The 16,343-nt window shown below is 46.9% G+C and overlaps 2 protein-coding genes across 2 annotated transcripts in view; one reads left to right on the top strand and one right to left on the bottom strand.

The window, feature by feature from the left end:
• ANKFY1 (ankyrin repeat and FYVE domain containing 1) overlaps positions 1-9,142 on the top strand; it is a 32,798-nt gene extending 23,656 nt beyond the window's left edge. The window contains exons 19-25 of the mRNA XM_030962453.1: positions 782-958; positions 1,477-1,624; positions 1,900-1,990; positions 2,382-2,506; positions 2,753-2,899; positions 3,384-3,474; positions 4,460-9,142. Coding sequence (XP_030818313.1) covers positions 782-958; positions 1,477-1,624; positions 1,900-1,990; positions 2,382-2,506; positions 2,753-2,899; positions 3,384-3,474; positions 4,460-4,592 — 912 coding nt within the window. The 3' untranslated portion in view covers positions 4,593-9,142. The remainder of the gene's footprint in view (positions 1-781; positions 959-1,476; positions 1,625-1,899; positions 1,991-2,381; positions 2,507-2,752; positions 2,900-3,383; positions 3,475-4,459) is intronic.
• Positions 9,142-14,790, bottom strand: LOC115911476 (neuferricin). Its single transcript, XM_030962454.1, has 4 exons — positions 14,568-14,790; positions 13,485-13,625; positions 12,818-13,004; positions 9,142-11,129 (listed from the first exon to the last, which is right to left on the bottom strand). Exons 1-4 carry the CDS (start codon positions 14,788-14,790, stop codon positions 10,913-10,915), a joined length of 768 nt encoding a protein of 255 aa, XP_030818314.1. The 3' UTR covers positions 9,142-10,912.
• Positions 14,791-16,343: the final 1,553 nt, after the last annotated feature.

Here is a 16,343-nt window from a genome sequence, read left to right as displayed (position 1 = left end):
CTGTTCAGGAGATTCTTCCTATCCTATGTAAATTTAATTATCAGTAAAATATTTGAGTGCTTAGCAAGCTCTTGTATTATATCTAAAACATGGTTACAAGTACAGCCAGTTTAAATATGCTTTAACATCAGCTGCAAGGCAAAGTTGAACAACATGTACTTGGTATTAAGCCAAAAAAATGAATTCTTAGGTTGCCCAGAGCAGCTGTGGCTGCCCCATCCCTGGAAGTGCCCAAGGCCAGGTTGGGCAGGGCTTGGAGCAACCTGGGATAGTGGAAGGTGTCCCTGTCTATGGCAGGGGGTGGGATAGATCACCTTGGAAGGTCCCTTCCCACCCAAACCATTCTGTGGTTCTGTGAATACGTTTTACATCATTGTGGCAAGATCCCATGTTGCTTCCTTCTCCTGGATGAATTGCCAGATAGACTCGAGCTTGTTTCATTTAACTGAGTTTATCATTAACTGCTGCTCTGTACTTCACCACAACAGCTGTTAACTTTTTGTCTGTCTAAAAATACTGTCCAGTGCGTGGTCAAGAAAGGACAAGGTTATAAAATAGTGTGAGGCAGACTGGACTGAGCTGTTGCAGCAGATAATTTCTCAGTTCAGTTATTCAATAGTCACATCTATCAGATAAGTCTCTCATGTCAACTAGTGAAAGGAACAAGATTCTACAGTTCAAGCAAGGGAGCAAGTGTCTCTTAGTGAAAACACGTCCTACTCCATAAAACACCTTGTTCTACAGGAACAACAAACTAATTTCAGTGCCCTCTCTGCCTCAGGTTGATAACAAGGGTCGGAATTTCCTGCACGTGGCCGTCCAGAACTCAGACATTGAGAGCGTGCTGTTCCTGATCAGCGTGCAGGCCAACGTCAACTCGCGCGTGCAGGACGCCTCCAAGCTGACCCCGCTGCACCTGGCAGTGCAGGCTGGCTCCGAGATCATCGTGAGAAACCTGGTGTGTGCTGGGACTCACCCTTGCTCTGTTTAAAGTGTGCCCTCTGCTCCCTGCACAGTGCCTGCAGGCTGGTCCCTCACAGCACTGACACCCCTTCTTCTGGAACAAAGTCCCCTTAGCTTGGGCTGTTGGCTGAGCTGCCACAGGAGCCTTCTCATGAGTGTGCTGGGTTTGCAGCAATCACTAGGTCTGGTTCTTTGTAAGGAACCTTCCCTAGGTTTGGCTCTTTGTAAAGAACCTTCCCTAGGTTTGGTTCTTCGTAAAGACCCTTCCCTAGGTTTGGCTCTTTTAATGAACCTTCCCTAGGTTTGGTTCTTAATAATCTTCCCTTGCCCTTTCTGCACATTTGAACACAAACACAACTTGTAGCAGCTCAGTAATTATACCGTTTTATACACTGGAGGCCTAGAAGTATCTCTGTGCAGTAGAGTCTTGTGTGCTTCATTCACAGAAATAAACTGTTGGCTAAAATAGCCCTGAAACCATCTTTGAACATTTTCCTTCTTGCCTCCTGACAGCTGCTTGCAGGTGCCCAGGTGAATGAACTGACCAAGCACCGTCAGACTGCTCTTCACTTAGCAGCCCAGCAGGACCTGCCCACCATTTGTTCAGTCCTTCTGGAGAATGGAGTAGACTTTGCAGCTGTAGATGAAAATGGAAATAATGGTAAACTTCACATTACACAAGTAAATGCAAAAGACTTCAGTAGGTCTGTTAATGATGTCTCCTCGTGGTGGAGATCTTACTGTGAATGGCCTTGCACTGCAAAGGTGGAAGGATGAAAGTCCAGGAAATCAAAGCAGATGGAAGGAGTTGTTTGAGAAGGAGCGTTGGGAAAGTGGAAGGAGGTTGTTTTGTTTAGTTATTAGACTGTAATTATTGCTGATACTCAGTCTTGAACCTTCTTTTTCTCTTGTTCTTTGTTTTGTTTTACTGTTCAGCTCTGCATCTGGCAGTGATGCACGGCCGGCTGAACAACATCCGGGTCCTCCTCACAGAGTGCAATGTAGATGCAGAAGCCTTTAACATCAGGTAATTATTTATATTCTAATAATATCAGGTAATTAAAGCCTTTAATATCAGGTAATTATTTATATTATGATAATATCAAGTAATAGACTAAAAGAACCACTTTGTACTTTAAAATATGTGCTGACATGCTGCTTAAAAATATATATTTAGCTTGTATTATATTATTTATACACTAATTTGGAAGTGTGCAGATGATGCTGTGTCTAAATTCTGTGCAAATTATATCTATACACCGAGGAAGGAAAGTTAAGTAGGCGGCTGTGTGTAATGTACTGAGTTACTGAGATGTAGCATTGTTCAAGTCTGAACCAAACTTGAAAGCAAGGAGAGTTGGATGAATAACTGCAGTAGCAAGCAGACTTTGATCAGGATAACAAACTCTTTTCCCCAGAGGCCAGTCACCAATGCATATTTTGGGACAATATGGGAAAGATAATGCAGCAGCCATCTGTGACCTCTTCTTGGAGTGTATGCCAGAATACCCTCTAGACAAACCTGATGCTGAAGGAAACACAGGTAGGTGAGACTAACCAACTACTAAACTTGAAAGTAATCAAGTTGTATTCGTAGTATGTCACTTTTAAAGCTGAAATAATTGGCAGTAATGTGTTAAATACAGTAGGAGGCACACAATACATGGAAACTTAAAAGCTAAAGATCCTGTCTGGACTGAATGTAACACAATCTACCACTCTGTTAGCTGGCTTTTATTTTTCAGTTCTCCTCTTGGCTTACATGAACTGTCTGGCTTTTATTTTTCAGTTCTCCTCTTGGCTTACATGAAGGGAAATGCTAACTTGTGTCGTGCAATAGTGAGAGCTGGGGCTCGCCTGGGAGTTAACAATAACCAAGGAGTCAATATCTTCAACTATCAAGTTGCTACAAAGCAGCTTCTCTTTAGATTGCTGGGTAAGTACCACCTGCTGTGGTGGGAAACTGTTTCTGGCTTATGCTTCCAGGATACTTCAGAGGAAAAAACTCTGGACTTTTGACTTCAATGACAGTAATTCCAGAGAGGCAGAACTTGTGAATTTTATACTACTAACACTGCAGAGTAGAAATTTTGTTTTTCTGGTGATTAGCTGAAAAGCTGTGCAGTGCAGACTATTAGATGTTACTTTTTCTGGAAGGATAGACATGGAAATCTTGGCTGGTTGTGTACTCCAATGTGGCTTAAAACACAGACACTGCTTTTTAACTGGTGCTGTACAATTGCTGTGGACAATGTGATGGGAAGCAACTACAGATTATCTACAAAGGAGACTCCAGCTCCTGCAAGAGAAGTTAAATCCATTACACTGAATGCAGCCTAGAACTAGGAAAAGCCTTCAGGTTTAGTGTACTCAGAAGGTGTCTGAGCCCATTTTGCCTTCACATTTTTACCTCTTAACAGATATGCTGACAAAAGAACCTCCCTGGTGTGATGGTTCCAACTGCTATGAATGTGCTGCCAAATTTGGAGTCACGACAAGAAAGCATCACTGGTAATATGAGCCCCCTTGTTGTGCTTACAAGGAATTTGATTCCTCCCCAAATGTAGTTAGGCTTGCTCCTAATAGCTTAGGAAACCTCCATGTTAACATAGGTGTGTAACCACTAATCCAGCTGAAACATTCCATCCTGTCTTAGATCAGAAACTTGCAGTCTGACTGAAATAATGTTTTAAGCAGCTTGTGCATTTAATATTCTGATTAGTTACAAATGAGAAATCATGTCCAAGTTCCAGTAGTGAAACAGGATTTAAATACCCAATTGTCAAGAGAAAGAGTGTGAGGCACTTCACTCCACAGAGGAGCAACAATGTATTTTATTAAGAGAGTGAGTTAATAGAAGTTCAGTGGTAGATGTGGCAGTAGTTTATCAGGACTTGATTATTTCCTGCACAGAGGCTGGGGTCAGGGAGAGCCTTCTGTGGAGGCAGGAGGTTCAGAGAGAGCAGCCACTGGGGCTGTGGCTTACCCAGGAAAGACAGGAGGGAGCACACCACCACCACAGTGGTAGGATGACCTCCTCCAAAAGAGGTGGCAGATTTGGGCAGGTATTGACAGCTTAGGTTTGGGATCCTGTTTGCAGTGTGGAAATGGCTGAAGATGAACATGAGCTGCTCTTGTGTAGATAGGAGTTGCCTTTTTAAAATAGTCTGAACTAGTACAAAACGTGCTGGGTTGGAAGGGTGTTAAGCTAAGATTTTTCTTAGCTCAGTGTGCTGGAGAAACTCCATGTGCCTCAGTTGAAGCAGTACCATGTGATTCACTGGTACAGAACCAGCACGTGCTGTTGGCATTTGTCAATTGTTCCACATTATCAGAAAGGTACAAGACAAATATCAGAAGATACAAGATAATCATAGCTTTTCAACTACTAATGTGTATTTAATGATGCTATCATTGATAAAGAATGTCAAACAGTAACATCCTGATGTTCACTAGGAGGGAATTCACTTTTCTCCCACCCCTCTTCTGCCAACAGCCGACACTGTGGACGCCTGCTCTGCCATAAGTGCTCAACAAAGGAGATTCCTATCATAAAATTTGATCTGAACAAGCCAGTTCGAGTTTGCAACATCTGCTTTGATGTCCTGACTCTGGGAGGAGTCTCCTAGTATGCTGTGGAAGTAAAGGGATTCCCAGTCAGTGCTCCTGACAGCAGCTCTGCTTACAAGCCCTCTGGATAGGGAAGAGGAGGCTTACACATGTCTTCTGCAATAGACTGAACTCATTAAGGACCCTGTTATGATATACTCTGGTATAAATGATTTTGTATGACTGTAAATGTATCGGGCTGCGATAGACTTCACTAGGAATCAGAGTGGATTGTTCAAACCAAGTGACAAAAGAATTGAGACCCTCTTCTAGTTGCAGTGGGGTATGGAAGCTGAAATTTTACTGATTGAATCAGCATAAAACAGGTCTGTCCTCAACATGGTGCTTTGCACTGAGCAACTCTATTAAGTCCTGTGGCTTTCAGGCTGCTTAGTAGAGATGGTATTAAGTTTCAGGGTAACCAGGTGTCTTTCTTTGCTTTGTCTTAAAGGTAAACGTTCCCCTTCTCTAGAGAAGACTTTTTGTGAAGCTAAACTGAGCTGTTGCAACCACTGTTCAAGAAACTCTTCAGACCTGGGGGTAGTTCTAAGTATAGCTCAAGAATTGTGGCCTTACAACAGAAAGCTTTACAACATCTGATGCAAAGCAGTCAGAATTGCAGATCCACATCTTGATACCTCCTCAGCAAATGACTCATTAGCTTTAGCATGTTCAAGACAAGTGCAAGATTGTTTTAGGAAAATGCTCTTGCTCATACCTTCTGGAACTGTCAGTCTTCATTGCACTTTCATATTTATGTTGCTGGTCCTTCCAGTCCATGGCACTTGTGTAAATGACCATGAGTTTGCTGAAAGGCCTGAGCATGTGCTAAAGGAGAAACACTAAAAGTGGTGGAGTCTAACTCACAGTACAGCAATAAATGCTGAAGTGCATTAGGAGTCCCAGGAGGGAGAGAAACACTTTCCTGGCGCTTAAGGGGCCTGGTAACTGCTGTGGGAGAGTCAGGCAGTCACTCTACCAAGTGTAGAATGTGCTGCACCTCTAGACACTAAACCTGGGTCCATTTTCAGCGGGATTGCTGGGGAGTGGGGGGAGTGTACATGGAGGCTTCCTGTTAGGAGTAAGCTGCAGTGTTTTAATCTAGGCTGGTTGTACTCTCTTCAACATGCTGAATCTGTGTAAACCCACCACCACATTGTCTGGGTAAACAGGAAAGTACTTGACTGGTAGACCAGCTTGTGATTTGGTGGGCAAAGGCTTCAGTTAGAAAAAATGGCTATTTAAGCAAAACTACATGCCATGTTAGGGCTGTTTTTATTTCAAGAGATAAAGCTAGTATAGACTCAATTCAGCATTCCTTGTCTTTACTCCATGAATTGGTGTGCATTTTTTAATGACTGTTATCTCCAGTGAGCTGTATGGACAGGTGATGATGTGTTGCCCTGTTTGGAGCAGTGACTTGTTGGTCTTAAAGAGTAAGATGAGATGATGAACCAGGCTGCTCCTGTTACAGGAAACTTTCTCAGTTTTCCTCAAGCTTCTGCAAGGAGAGGACAGAAGAGGTGTAATTGCTGACATTTGTATGATTAATTTCACATCAAGTCTCACTTGATCTGCACTTTGATCTTCTAATATGCCTGTATTGTAACTGGAATCACCCCTGTACCACTAGGGAAGAACAATGGATGAAATACAAACTTGCCTCACTGTTTGATGTCTGCTGCTGACATGTTCCAACAGAATGCTCTGGGTAACACAGCTGGTCTCTTAACACAGTTCCTAATGCAAATGGTGCACCTCTGGCATAATACTGTAGGTGAATGAGGGAAAATAGTGCTGTCAGTTAATGTTAGCTGCAGTAATTGTTGGTGTTAACTACAATCTACAGTTTGGGGGTTTTTGAGTGAAAGAGATGATGGAAAACATTGTACTTCTGATATTTCAGGGTGTCACTGGTTGCAGATTTCTAGCAATGAAAGAATGATGGAGAGAAAGTGCATTTGGTGAAAGAAGTCTTGACTGTAATCCCATGGTAACATGTTGTTTTTCTTCTTGGTTTGGAGCTGAAGTGCTGTGGAGGGGTAAGGGTGTGCTCAGAATGCTGAAAGACAGTGCAGAGGAGGGGTTTCCTGTGGGCTTCAGCCTGATGGGAAAACTGCACAGCATGTAATTGCCAAAGCATTTAAACATCAGTGTTTCAGTGGCATCGCTGATGTAAGGGCAAGGGAACAGGAAAGCAGTGATGGAAAATGTGGATCTGGTGAAAATTCAGATTAACTGAATGGCAAGTTAAGGCTGGGTAGTTGCTTTCTAAGAAATAGGATCTTGATTATAACTGTAAAACTGTGGGAGGGACCTGGGAAACCACCTGTGGTGCTCCTGGTTTGCTGTTTACAGCCAGTACTGTCCCAGCTTACTTATTGAAGTCTGAAAAGAAAGTAGATTATTGTTAAATGTACAGCCTGAGGTGTTTGTTTAATTTAAAGCAACTAAATTCAGCAAATTTGATCCTTTTAAAGTGCCTTTGAGATAGTTTCCTTCCAGCCAACTCTAAATAGCTTTCTGCCAGAGCTGAAGAGGGAAAGCTCACACCTTGAACCAAAACCCACGTTAGTTCTTTTCTAGTTCAGCTGAGGAGTTGACCCCACCAGACAACTGGTGGGGCTCAGTCCCTCACACACTCTGCCTAGTGTTGGTCTGAGCTCTCAGACCACTGAGATTTTTTGGGAGTTTTGCTGGCAATGCTCCACTACAGGGTACAAATGTGAATGAGGCACTTGGTAATGTAGTGGTGGTCAACACATTTCTAACTCTAAACAACTGCTCTTCCCTTTTTGTAGCATAATAGAGTTGTTACCAAACCCCCCACCCCTCTTAGCCCTGCTTTTAGTGGTAAATACTAACTCTAGTCTGCCAAGCATTGAACAAAAGCTTAGATGGAAACTTAGTTTGTGTCCCTGGAAGTGCTGCTGTCACACGAGGCTCCAGGCACTTCAGCAGGGTTGCATGGGAAGTTGGGTGGTTCATGCTGTAGCTTTTTGTTCTGAGACTGGATTCCTTTTGCCTGCAGTCACCCAGCACTCTTACACAAGCAAACACCATGGTCCAGCACTCTTACACAAGCACAAACCGTGGTCTGGCTGGAATTTTCTGTCTGTAAAAGGTGCAGTCACTGTTTCACACCACTGAGTGGAGTGAGAACGTTGCTGTTGGAGGCACTAACAGAGCAGAGTAAGTTGCTGGCTAAAAGCTGACAGATGCCTTAATGACTTCCCATGCTGGAGATAACAGCTTGTCCAACTGCTCTTGTAGTGCTTATAAACTAACATGTAACAGTATGGGAGGCCAAGGCTGGATGGTTTTGTAGATCAAATGTTAATAGCAAGTCCTCTTTTCTCTGTAACCAGCAGAGGTGGTCACTGCAGCAAACTCATCTCTAGAAAAATCAAAGCTTGTATGAGTGACAGAAATAACTGAACCTTCTAATACCCTCTGTGAAATAGAAAAGGAAGTCTTAGAACAATGGCATTTTATCTGCAATGTTTGTCTGGAGTTGTAAAAATGTATTTTTCCAATATGCATTACTTCGTTGTGTAATGATTCTACTTGTAATAAAATGCAGAACTAGATGATGCATTGTGAGGTGAAACCTTGCTAAGGAAGTGTCTGCTCCTGTAGAGACAGCTGCCCCTCTACAAGCTTATCCTGACAAACCACGAAGAAAACCAGGGATACAACATCCAGTTGGGCACAACAGCTTTATTCTTTGTTCTGAAATTAGTCCAGTATTCATTTTCATGTTGTGGAACTGCTCCAACTGTTCTTTTGGCTGTCAAGGTCTGGTGTTCTAGTTTGTACCATGTAGTCATCTTGAATGCCTTATACTAGACTTACCTATAATCAGTCTTGTGAAACAAACCTGAGCTGCCCACGGGCCAGAGCTGCTTCATGGAGTTCACCAGCTCAAGTTCCCAACCCTGGGAGCACTCAGAGCTGTGTGCTGGAGGCAGCTCAGCCCCCTGGAGAGCAGAGAGCTGCTGCAGCTTCACTTCAGGAAAAGGAAAACTTCAGTGCAATAGCAAACCCAGCCAAGACTTCTGGGTGAGATTGTGATGCATTATTAGTCTTTTATTAATAAAACTTACTGAAGTACAGATGAATGGTGAGCTTTATTAGAGCACTGTCTGTGGTGACTTGAGCCCTCTGTAGCTATCACTGTTCCCTTTCCACCATGGGAGAATCCAGCTGAGCTGCTCAATTGGAGATACTTGGAGCACTTCAGGTCACTGAGGGTGTCTCCCTGTTTGCTTTAATAGATTATTTATTCCTACTGCAAGGCAAACTCTTCCTCCCCAGTGTTTCCAAACCCTAAACTGAGGAATAAGCTATGAACTGGTTTTCAACCAACTTTAACTTGAACTAGCACCTCCCTGCCCTGCCTTTTTGCAGCAGTTTATTTGATTTTTGTGTAGCTCTTGCAATCAAAACCATCCCCTCAGCACTATTTGCATAGTGATTGAGCGTTCCAGCAAGATGAAACTTGCTCAGAAGGTCAAGCTGGTCCCACCTTCTCTGGGACTGGTTTGCCCTTGCCAACTACTCCTTACAGCATTTAATAGTCTGGAATTTGCTGCGACTTTTAAATGGCTTTAAAAAGCTCTTTTAAAGTTACTTGCCAATCATTTGCAGGGATGGTTTCACTACTTTAAATGCAATTTCTTTTTAAAGTGGTGGTGTCTTTTTAAATGTGGCAAAGGCCAAAGCTGTGGAGGCAGTGAAGTGCTGCTTTGCAGCTCTCTGCTGCAACTTTTACACAGCTTAATCTTCAGCACTGTGTGAAATGAGTTTTCATTTCTCACTCCACCCCCAGAGATGGCTCAAGCCCAGGGCTGAGGTTTGGTTCTGCCACACATCCTGCTCCCCCCTGAGTGCCACAAGCTGGCACAGCAGGGCAATGTCTGCAGGGGCTTCTCTTCAGGATGAAGATAGGTAAAAAAAACCCCAACAATAAAACACAACCCCCCTGCCCCACCCTGTTCCAAGCATGTGCAGGTTGAAGTTTGTGTGGCTCCATCCCTGGCAGCTGGAGCATCCTCGGAGTTTTATCAGTGGGAAGTGCTGTAATGTGTCCTGCTGCAGGGGAGTGAATGGTGCCTCCTGTATTAACTCATCATTTACATTTTGGGCCTCTCTTCAGAGGTGGTGGTAGCTAAAAATCAGTTTATAAACACTTTTCAGCTGCTTACACACAGGTGGCAGCTGCCTTAAGAAGAACTGACCACAACCTGTGCCACCACTGGACCCTGATCTGCATGTCTCTCTCAAAGCTCAGCTCCACCAAAACTGATTTTAACAGCAGATTCCACTAAAACCAGCAAATGCTTCCCTGCAGCTTGAGGTTTGTAGTGCAGGTATTGCTTCGTCCCTTTTAGCCTCACCCAGAGAGGGTAATGACCTGCCCTGCATTTCTGGGAGTCACTCACATTGCTGAATTCTGCCAGCTGTGACACAATAAATATGGATTTTAAGAGTGCTGGGTCTTGTAAGGGCACATCCAGCTCAGGTTATAGTCTGATAGGCACAGACCAGATGGGAGGAAGTTTTATACCAGAATGGAAACAGGAGGCAGATTACAGTAGGATGGTTCTGTTGCCACCCAGGCAACCAAAAGAAAGCTATTTTAAACTACTCCTTCCTGATCAGAACAGTTTGAAAGTGGTGAATCACAGGCCAGGACAGTGAGGTTAATATCAAACAATTCTCACAGGTGGCTTCAATATCCTGGCACAGTATCTAATGCAAACACAGTGAGGAAATGCAGCTCTGGCCTTTGCCTTCTCCAAGAATTTGATAAAGCTTGTGTGTAACTAAACTGTGCAAGTTCCTGATACTGTGGACCTTAATTGCAGAAGAAATTCAGGGTTCTCCCTGCTACCTTTCAACTCCTGGGAGTGAGTCAGGTGCCTGGGAAGGAGCATCAGCATTGCCTGCAGCAGGACCTGTGGCAGTGATGCTGCAGCAGTTCTGTGCTCACTGATTTCATTGCCTTAAACCACAGCACACTGTCCCATCACTGCGCACAAACATCCAGTCCCTGAGTGCACAAGGAGCAGTTCTAAAGCACAATTCAGGCTGTGCATCTTACAGTTTGTTCACAGGTGCAAAAATATTTCCCATAGAAATAAAGAAATCATCCCGTTACTTGATTTTTTAGCCACTGAGCTGGCTGAAATGTTTCCTCCATCTCCACATGTTAAAAAGCATCACGAATCCCATGAGATTGTTCCTGCTCCCTTTGCAGGGCCAGGTGGAAGGGCTGGAGCTGGAGCTGCCCATCCCCGGTGCAAGGTTTCAGTGCAGGGCTCTCTCCCTGCCTGGCTCAGCCCGTGGGGAGCACGCACTGCTCGGCCAGGGGATGGCAGCCCTCGTACTGCTGCAGCCGAGGGTCATCCAGGTCGCCTCTGTCGCGGTGCTGGGAGGAGCCAGGCTGGCCCCAGGGCGGCCCCGAGCTCCTGACACACACGCAGGGAGTGCCCTGCGAGCCGGGGCGGTGCAGCCTCCGCGGGACCCCGGCCCAGGCTCTGGGCACGCCCCCGCTGCGAATGGAAAATGAAAATCAGTTACAATTCAAACCCAGGAAAATGCTTCCAGTCACTAGAGAATCCTCAGGGAAAAACCTGAGATAATCTGAGATAAATAGTTCTAAACTAGAACTAACACTGAGGTAGGCTTTGCTGCCACAGAATTCACAGAATGACTAGGTTGGAAGAGACCTTCAAGATTGAGTCCAACCCAGCCCCAACACCTCAATTAAACCCTGGCACTGAGTGCCACATCCAGGCTTTGTTTAAACAGCCACCATCCCACAGCCTTTATCTTTTTATTGGCTGTGCTTCAGAAACCTGTGGCCTGGCCCTGGTTTCATCACTGCTGCTGCAGGCTCTACCCTTCTGAGAGTCACCAACTCCTGCATTCCATGCTTCCATTGCCAGAGGAATCACAGCCTGCTGGAGCACAGCAAAATGCCTCTTCTGGAGGTACCTAAATGCTCACAGGTGACCAAACATCTTCACAGAATCACAGTGGCTTGGGTTGGAAGGGACCTTAAAGATCATCCAGCCCAGCCCCTGCCATGGGCAGGGCCCTTTTCCAATAGACCAGGCTCTCTTAGGCCTTCTGTGCCCTGACAAAACACTAAACACAGTGATTTTGAGAACTGGGGCAGAAAAAAAGTACTTCCCCAGCTAATTCATCATGTCTCTTTATGTCTAAGTGTCTCTCTATGGACCAAGTCCTGCCTGTTCCCCAACCACTGCAGCTTTTAAGCCTCTAACAGAAGTCACTGCCACATCACACCTGGTCCCAAGGCTGTCCCCAAGCTCAGTGACACACAGGAGCAGATCCCTGGGGACACAGAGCTGCTGCTGGGCTGACACAAAGCCCAAGCATTTTGAAATTATTTCATCTTCAAACAAAATTGTCCCTAAGCTGAGAGATAGCTACTAACAGGAGGGTAGGAAATGATTATTCAAAGCTTAATCTCATTTTCATGTGGTTTACGTGAAAATGTTGGTATCAGCCTCTGAGCCAGGCTGTGAAACTGTCTGACAAGCACAGGTTAATGCTTGTATTCCTGAGAGGTGACAGAACCTGTCTGAATCCCAGTCCAGCTGGGATTTCTGTCCTGTTTTGCTGAGAACAGGAGATCAGGTGCATGTGTGGTAAATTCTTTGATTCCAATGTGACAGAAGAGGCTCAGCCTGGAGAAAAGGAGGCTCAGGGGGGACCTTCTCACTCTCTACAACTCCCTGACAGGAGTTGGGAGGCAGGTGAAGGTCAGGCTCTGCTCACAGGGAGGGGGTAAGAGGAAACAGCCAGGGGAGGTTTAGGTTGGATACTGGGGAGAATTTCTTTATGGCAAGGGTGGTCAGGCCCTGGCACAGCTGCCCAGGGCAGTGGGGGAGGCCCCATCCCTGCAGGGATGTAAAAGCTGTGTGCATGTGGGGGACAGGTCAGTGCTGGCCTTGGCAGTGCTGGGGAATGGTTGGACTGGGAGCTCTCACAGGGCTTTTCCCACCTGAACAACCCTGGGAATTCAGGCAGGGACAGAGCCCATGCCTGGCTTATTCCAGCCCTGGCAGCACCAGGTCCAGAGCTCACCTACCAACAGAGTGTGGTGCCTGCAGGGGTCAGGACACCTTCCCATGCCCCCCCTGCCAGGAGAGGCAGGAACAAAGCACAGGGCACCCAAAAAAAGCCTCTGCTCCAGAGGGGACAGGCTCACCTCTCTCTGGAGCACCAGAACCGAGTGCCTTTAGCAGAGCTCCATTCAGAGTTGCAGGGTGGGAATTGCTGCTGCTCCTGATCACTTTCTGCTTGCAGTTTGAGAGCTTCCTCAATGGCAGCCTCCACCTCCCTCAGGGCTTCTGTCGGTGCCCCATTTTCATCATAGAATCTGCCCACCAGCTTCCCTGGGAGAGGAGATCAATTAGGACCACAGTGTTTCCAGACCACAGACCTGTTCCCAGGCAAGGAAAATGCATTGTTCTGGTGGGGCTTTATTTTTAATTTGCTATTTAAAAGGTGTCACCATGGCCCAATTTTAGAACCAAACTGAGCTTACATCCCTTCAACCCTTAGATCACACAGTTTACCCATATTAATAAACCCATACAGGACAAGCTTGGGCACACACTCATTGCAGAGCTGAAAACCAAAGGCAGTTTCAGCTGCACAGCCCAGAAGCCATTCCCCAAAACAATTGCCCTGCACTGCTGCCCCAACATTCTCCTGAGTGATTTCAGGCTGGCTCCATGCTCTGTGCTCGGCAGAGACAATCCAAAGAGGACAGCAACCAGGTGGGAAAACGATTTAACTTTCCCTTGGAGGGAAGCAAATCTCAGAGCCCTGCACACCCATCCCCGTGTGAGCCCACCCACCCCCAGACCTACCCACGGGCTCGTAGTTGTCGCTGTAGAAGCTCAGCCAGCTGTGGATGGAGAGCAGCTCCGCGGGGGACAGCCCCGACACGGTGTCCACCAGCCCCGCCGGGCTGAAATCGCCGCTGGCAAACGCTCGGGTGGCATCTCTGCCTGCGGGGCACGGGGGGAGAGCACAGCGCGGGTGAGATCCACACGGGGTGAGAGCCCCAGCCACAGAGTAAATCCCCCAGCCAAGGGGTGAATTAATCCCCCAGCCAAGGGGTGAATTCCTCGGCCATGGAGTGAATTCCCCAGCCATGGATGAATTCCCCAGCCATGGAGTGAATCCGTCAGCCAAGGACTGAATCCTCCAGCCAAGGAATGAATCCCTTGGATGATGATGAATTCCCCTAGCCAAGGAGTGAATTCCTCAGCCACGGAGTGAATCTCCCAGCCATGGAATGAATTCCTCAGCCATGGAGTTAATTCCTCAGTCAAAGAGTGGATTCCCCAGCCAGGAAGTGAACCCCCCCAGCCATGGAATGAATTCCTCAGCCAAGGAGTGAATTTCTCAGCCACAGAGTGAATCCCCAAGCCATGCAGTGAAGTCCTCAGTCATGGATGAATTCCCCAGCCAGGGAGTGAAACCCCCCAGTCAAGGAGTGAATTCCTCAGTCATAGAGTGAATCCGCCAGTCAAGGAGCAAGTCCCAGCCATAGTGGGAATTCCTTAGCCATGGAGTGAATTCCTCAATAACAGACTGAATCCCCCAGCTAAGGAGTGAATTCCCCAGCCATGGAGTGAATCCCCCAACCAAGGAGCGAATCCCTAAGCCATGGAGTGACTCCCTCAGCCATGGAGTGAATTCTCCAGCCTTGGACTGAATTCCCTAGCCACGGAGTGAATTCCCCAGCCTTGGAATACAGCCCAGCCCCGGAGCGGCCAAACAGGGGCTGAGCTCTCCCTCCTCCCAGCCCGGGCTGTGCTCCCCGGCCGGCGGTGACACCCGGCGACACCCACACCCCCGGGGATGGTCCCCTCCCCAGCCAGGCCACGCCAGGCCCACACCCAGCCCCTCACACAGCCGCTCCCCCCCCGCCCCACCGCAGGTACCTGCGAACCCGCTGTACGCGCCGCCGGGCCCATAGTGCTTGCGGCCCCGCTCCACATCGAAGACCCGTCCCAGCAGGGCGAGGTAGAGCCCGGGCTCGCCCGGCGCCCCCCGGTATCGGCGCAGCTCGGCGGCGCTGAGCAGGCGGGCGCGGGGCTCGAACCCGCGGCGCAGGAGGCAGGCGGCGGCCAGGCCCAGCAGCGCCGCGGCCGCGCCCCGCCACATCGCGCCGCGACAGCGCAACGCTCGCGCGACAGTTCCCTCGCCGCACGGCAGCGTGGAGGCCCAACCGCGTCCGGCGGGACGGGCGGCCCCAGGGCGCGCTTTACGGCAGTGTGGCGGCGGGGCCGTGGAGCGCTCCGGGCTGGGAGGAGATGATTTTATACTGATTTTACACTGAAATAAACACGGGCAGGAGACCTTTCTCCTTCTTAATTCTATTCAGAACAACACCGCCTCCCACCAGCCCTGGCTGCTCCAAACGCCGGCCAACCCCGCCTCGAACACTCCAGGAACGGGGCGGCCACAGCTTCGCTGGACAGCCTGTGCCAGCCCTCACCACCCTCTGAGCAACGCCGTTGTTCATAAGGACAGTCACAGATTGTGAAAAATGGGTGTCTTATGTTTGGCTTTTCGCAAATGTTAAAATGAATATTATATGTGTTGTGTTAGAAGGTAATGCTGTATTAATTCTCTTAAGTAGGGTGGTAAATATAGCTTTAGGTTACAAAAAAATGTTAAAATAGAAGGAGTGAATCCCCCAGCCAAGGAATAAATCCTATAACACCTTCTGCCTGTGGAAGGGGATCTCTGTTACACTATTTCCTTACAAGTTTTCCAAACGTCCTACTTTACAATAAAAGAAATGCTTGACAATTTCACTGCTGCTTTTAAAAAGCTACAATAAAATCTAGCGTGGTAAACTTTGACTTACTGATAATGCCAGTAAGTATCAAGAGGAATTAGTCAGGCAGGATTTCCTACCCATGTTAGAATATAGAATATCCTATAGATATAGAATATCCTATGCTATGCAGGATACTTTTTTTTTTCCTAAAGAAAGGGCTCGCACTGAGATTGGCAGTCACAGGACATCTAAATCTTTCAGAGAAAAGGAATTTATTGTTCCATTATCAGGAGAAACAAACTTCTTCCCGCCTTGCTCGGACAGGATGACGCCGTCAGGATTCAGAGGAAGAAGCTGACACTGACCAGACAGAATCCTGTGTTTGAATGGAATTTATGCATCATGTGTGAGATGCATGAATATTCAACAAGGTGTTGGTTTTAAGGGTTAATCCTTTGTTAATGGGGGTCCTTTTTCGGGCTTGTGCTGCCCAGAAAATGGTACCTGGACATCCTTAACTCTTTGTTTTTATTGTCTCAAATTGTCCAAATTCAAATTGTCCAAAGTAATATTACTCTAATTGTATTACTATTTTCATAACCATTTTATTACTATTACGCTTTTAAAATTTTAAAAACTAAGTGGTTGACGTTTTTCACACAGAATCCCTTGTTGTCAGTGCCCTGTGGAGATCACCCAGTGTAACCCCGGCCAGGGCAGGGGCACCTGGAGCAGGTGACACAGGAGGGGCTGGGTGAGTTTGGCATTTCTCCAGAGAGGGACACAAGTCTGTCCCAGTGCTCTGCCACACTCAGGTTAAAGACTTTTTCTCATGTTGAGGTGAAATTTGTCTTGTGGCCTTTAGTCTTCATCCTGTCACTGGGCACCACGGAAGAGTCTGGCATCGCCCTACTGGCACCCCTTGGAGATA

Source organism: Camarhynchus parvulus, chromosome 19 (genome assembly GCF_901933205.1).
Source record: "Camarhynchus parvulus chromosome 19, STF_HiC, whole genome shotgun sequence".
NCBI lineage: Eukaryota > Metazoa > Chordata > Aves > Passeriformes > Thraupidae > Camarhynchus > Camarhynchus parvulus.
This window is presented reverse-complemented; position numbering and strand designations above follow the sequence as displayed.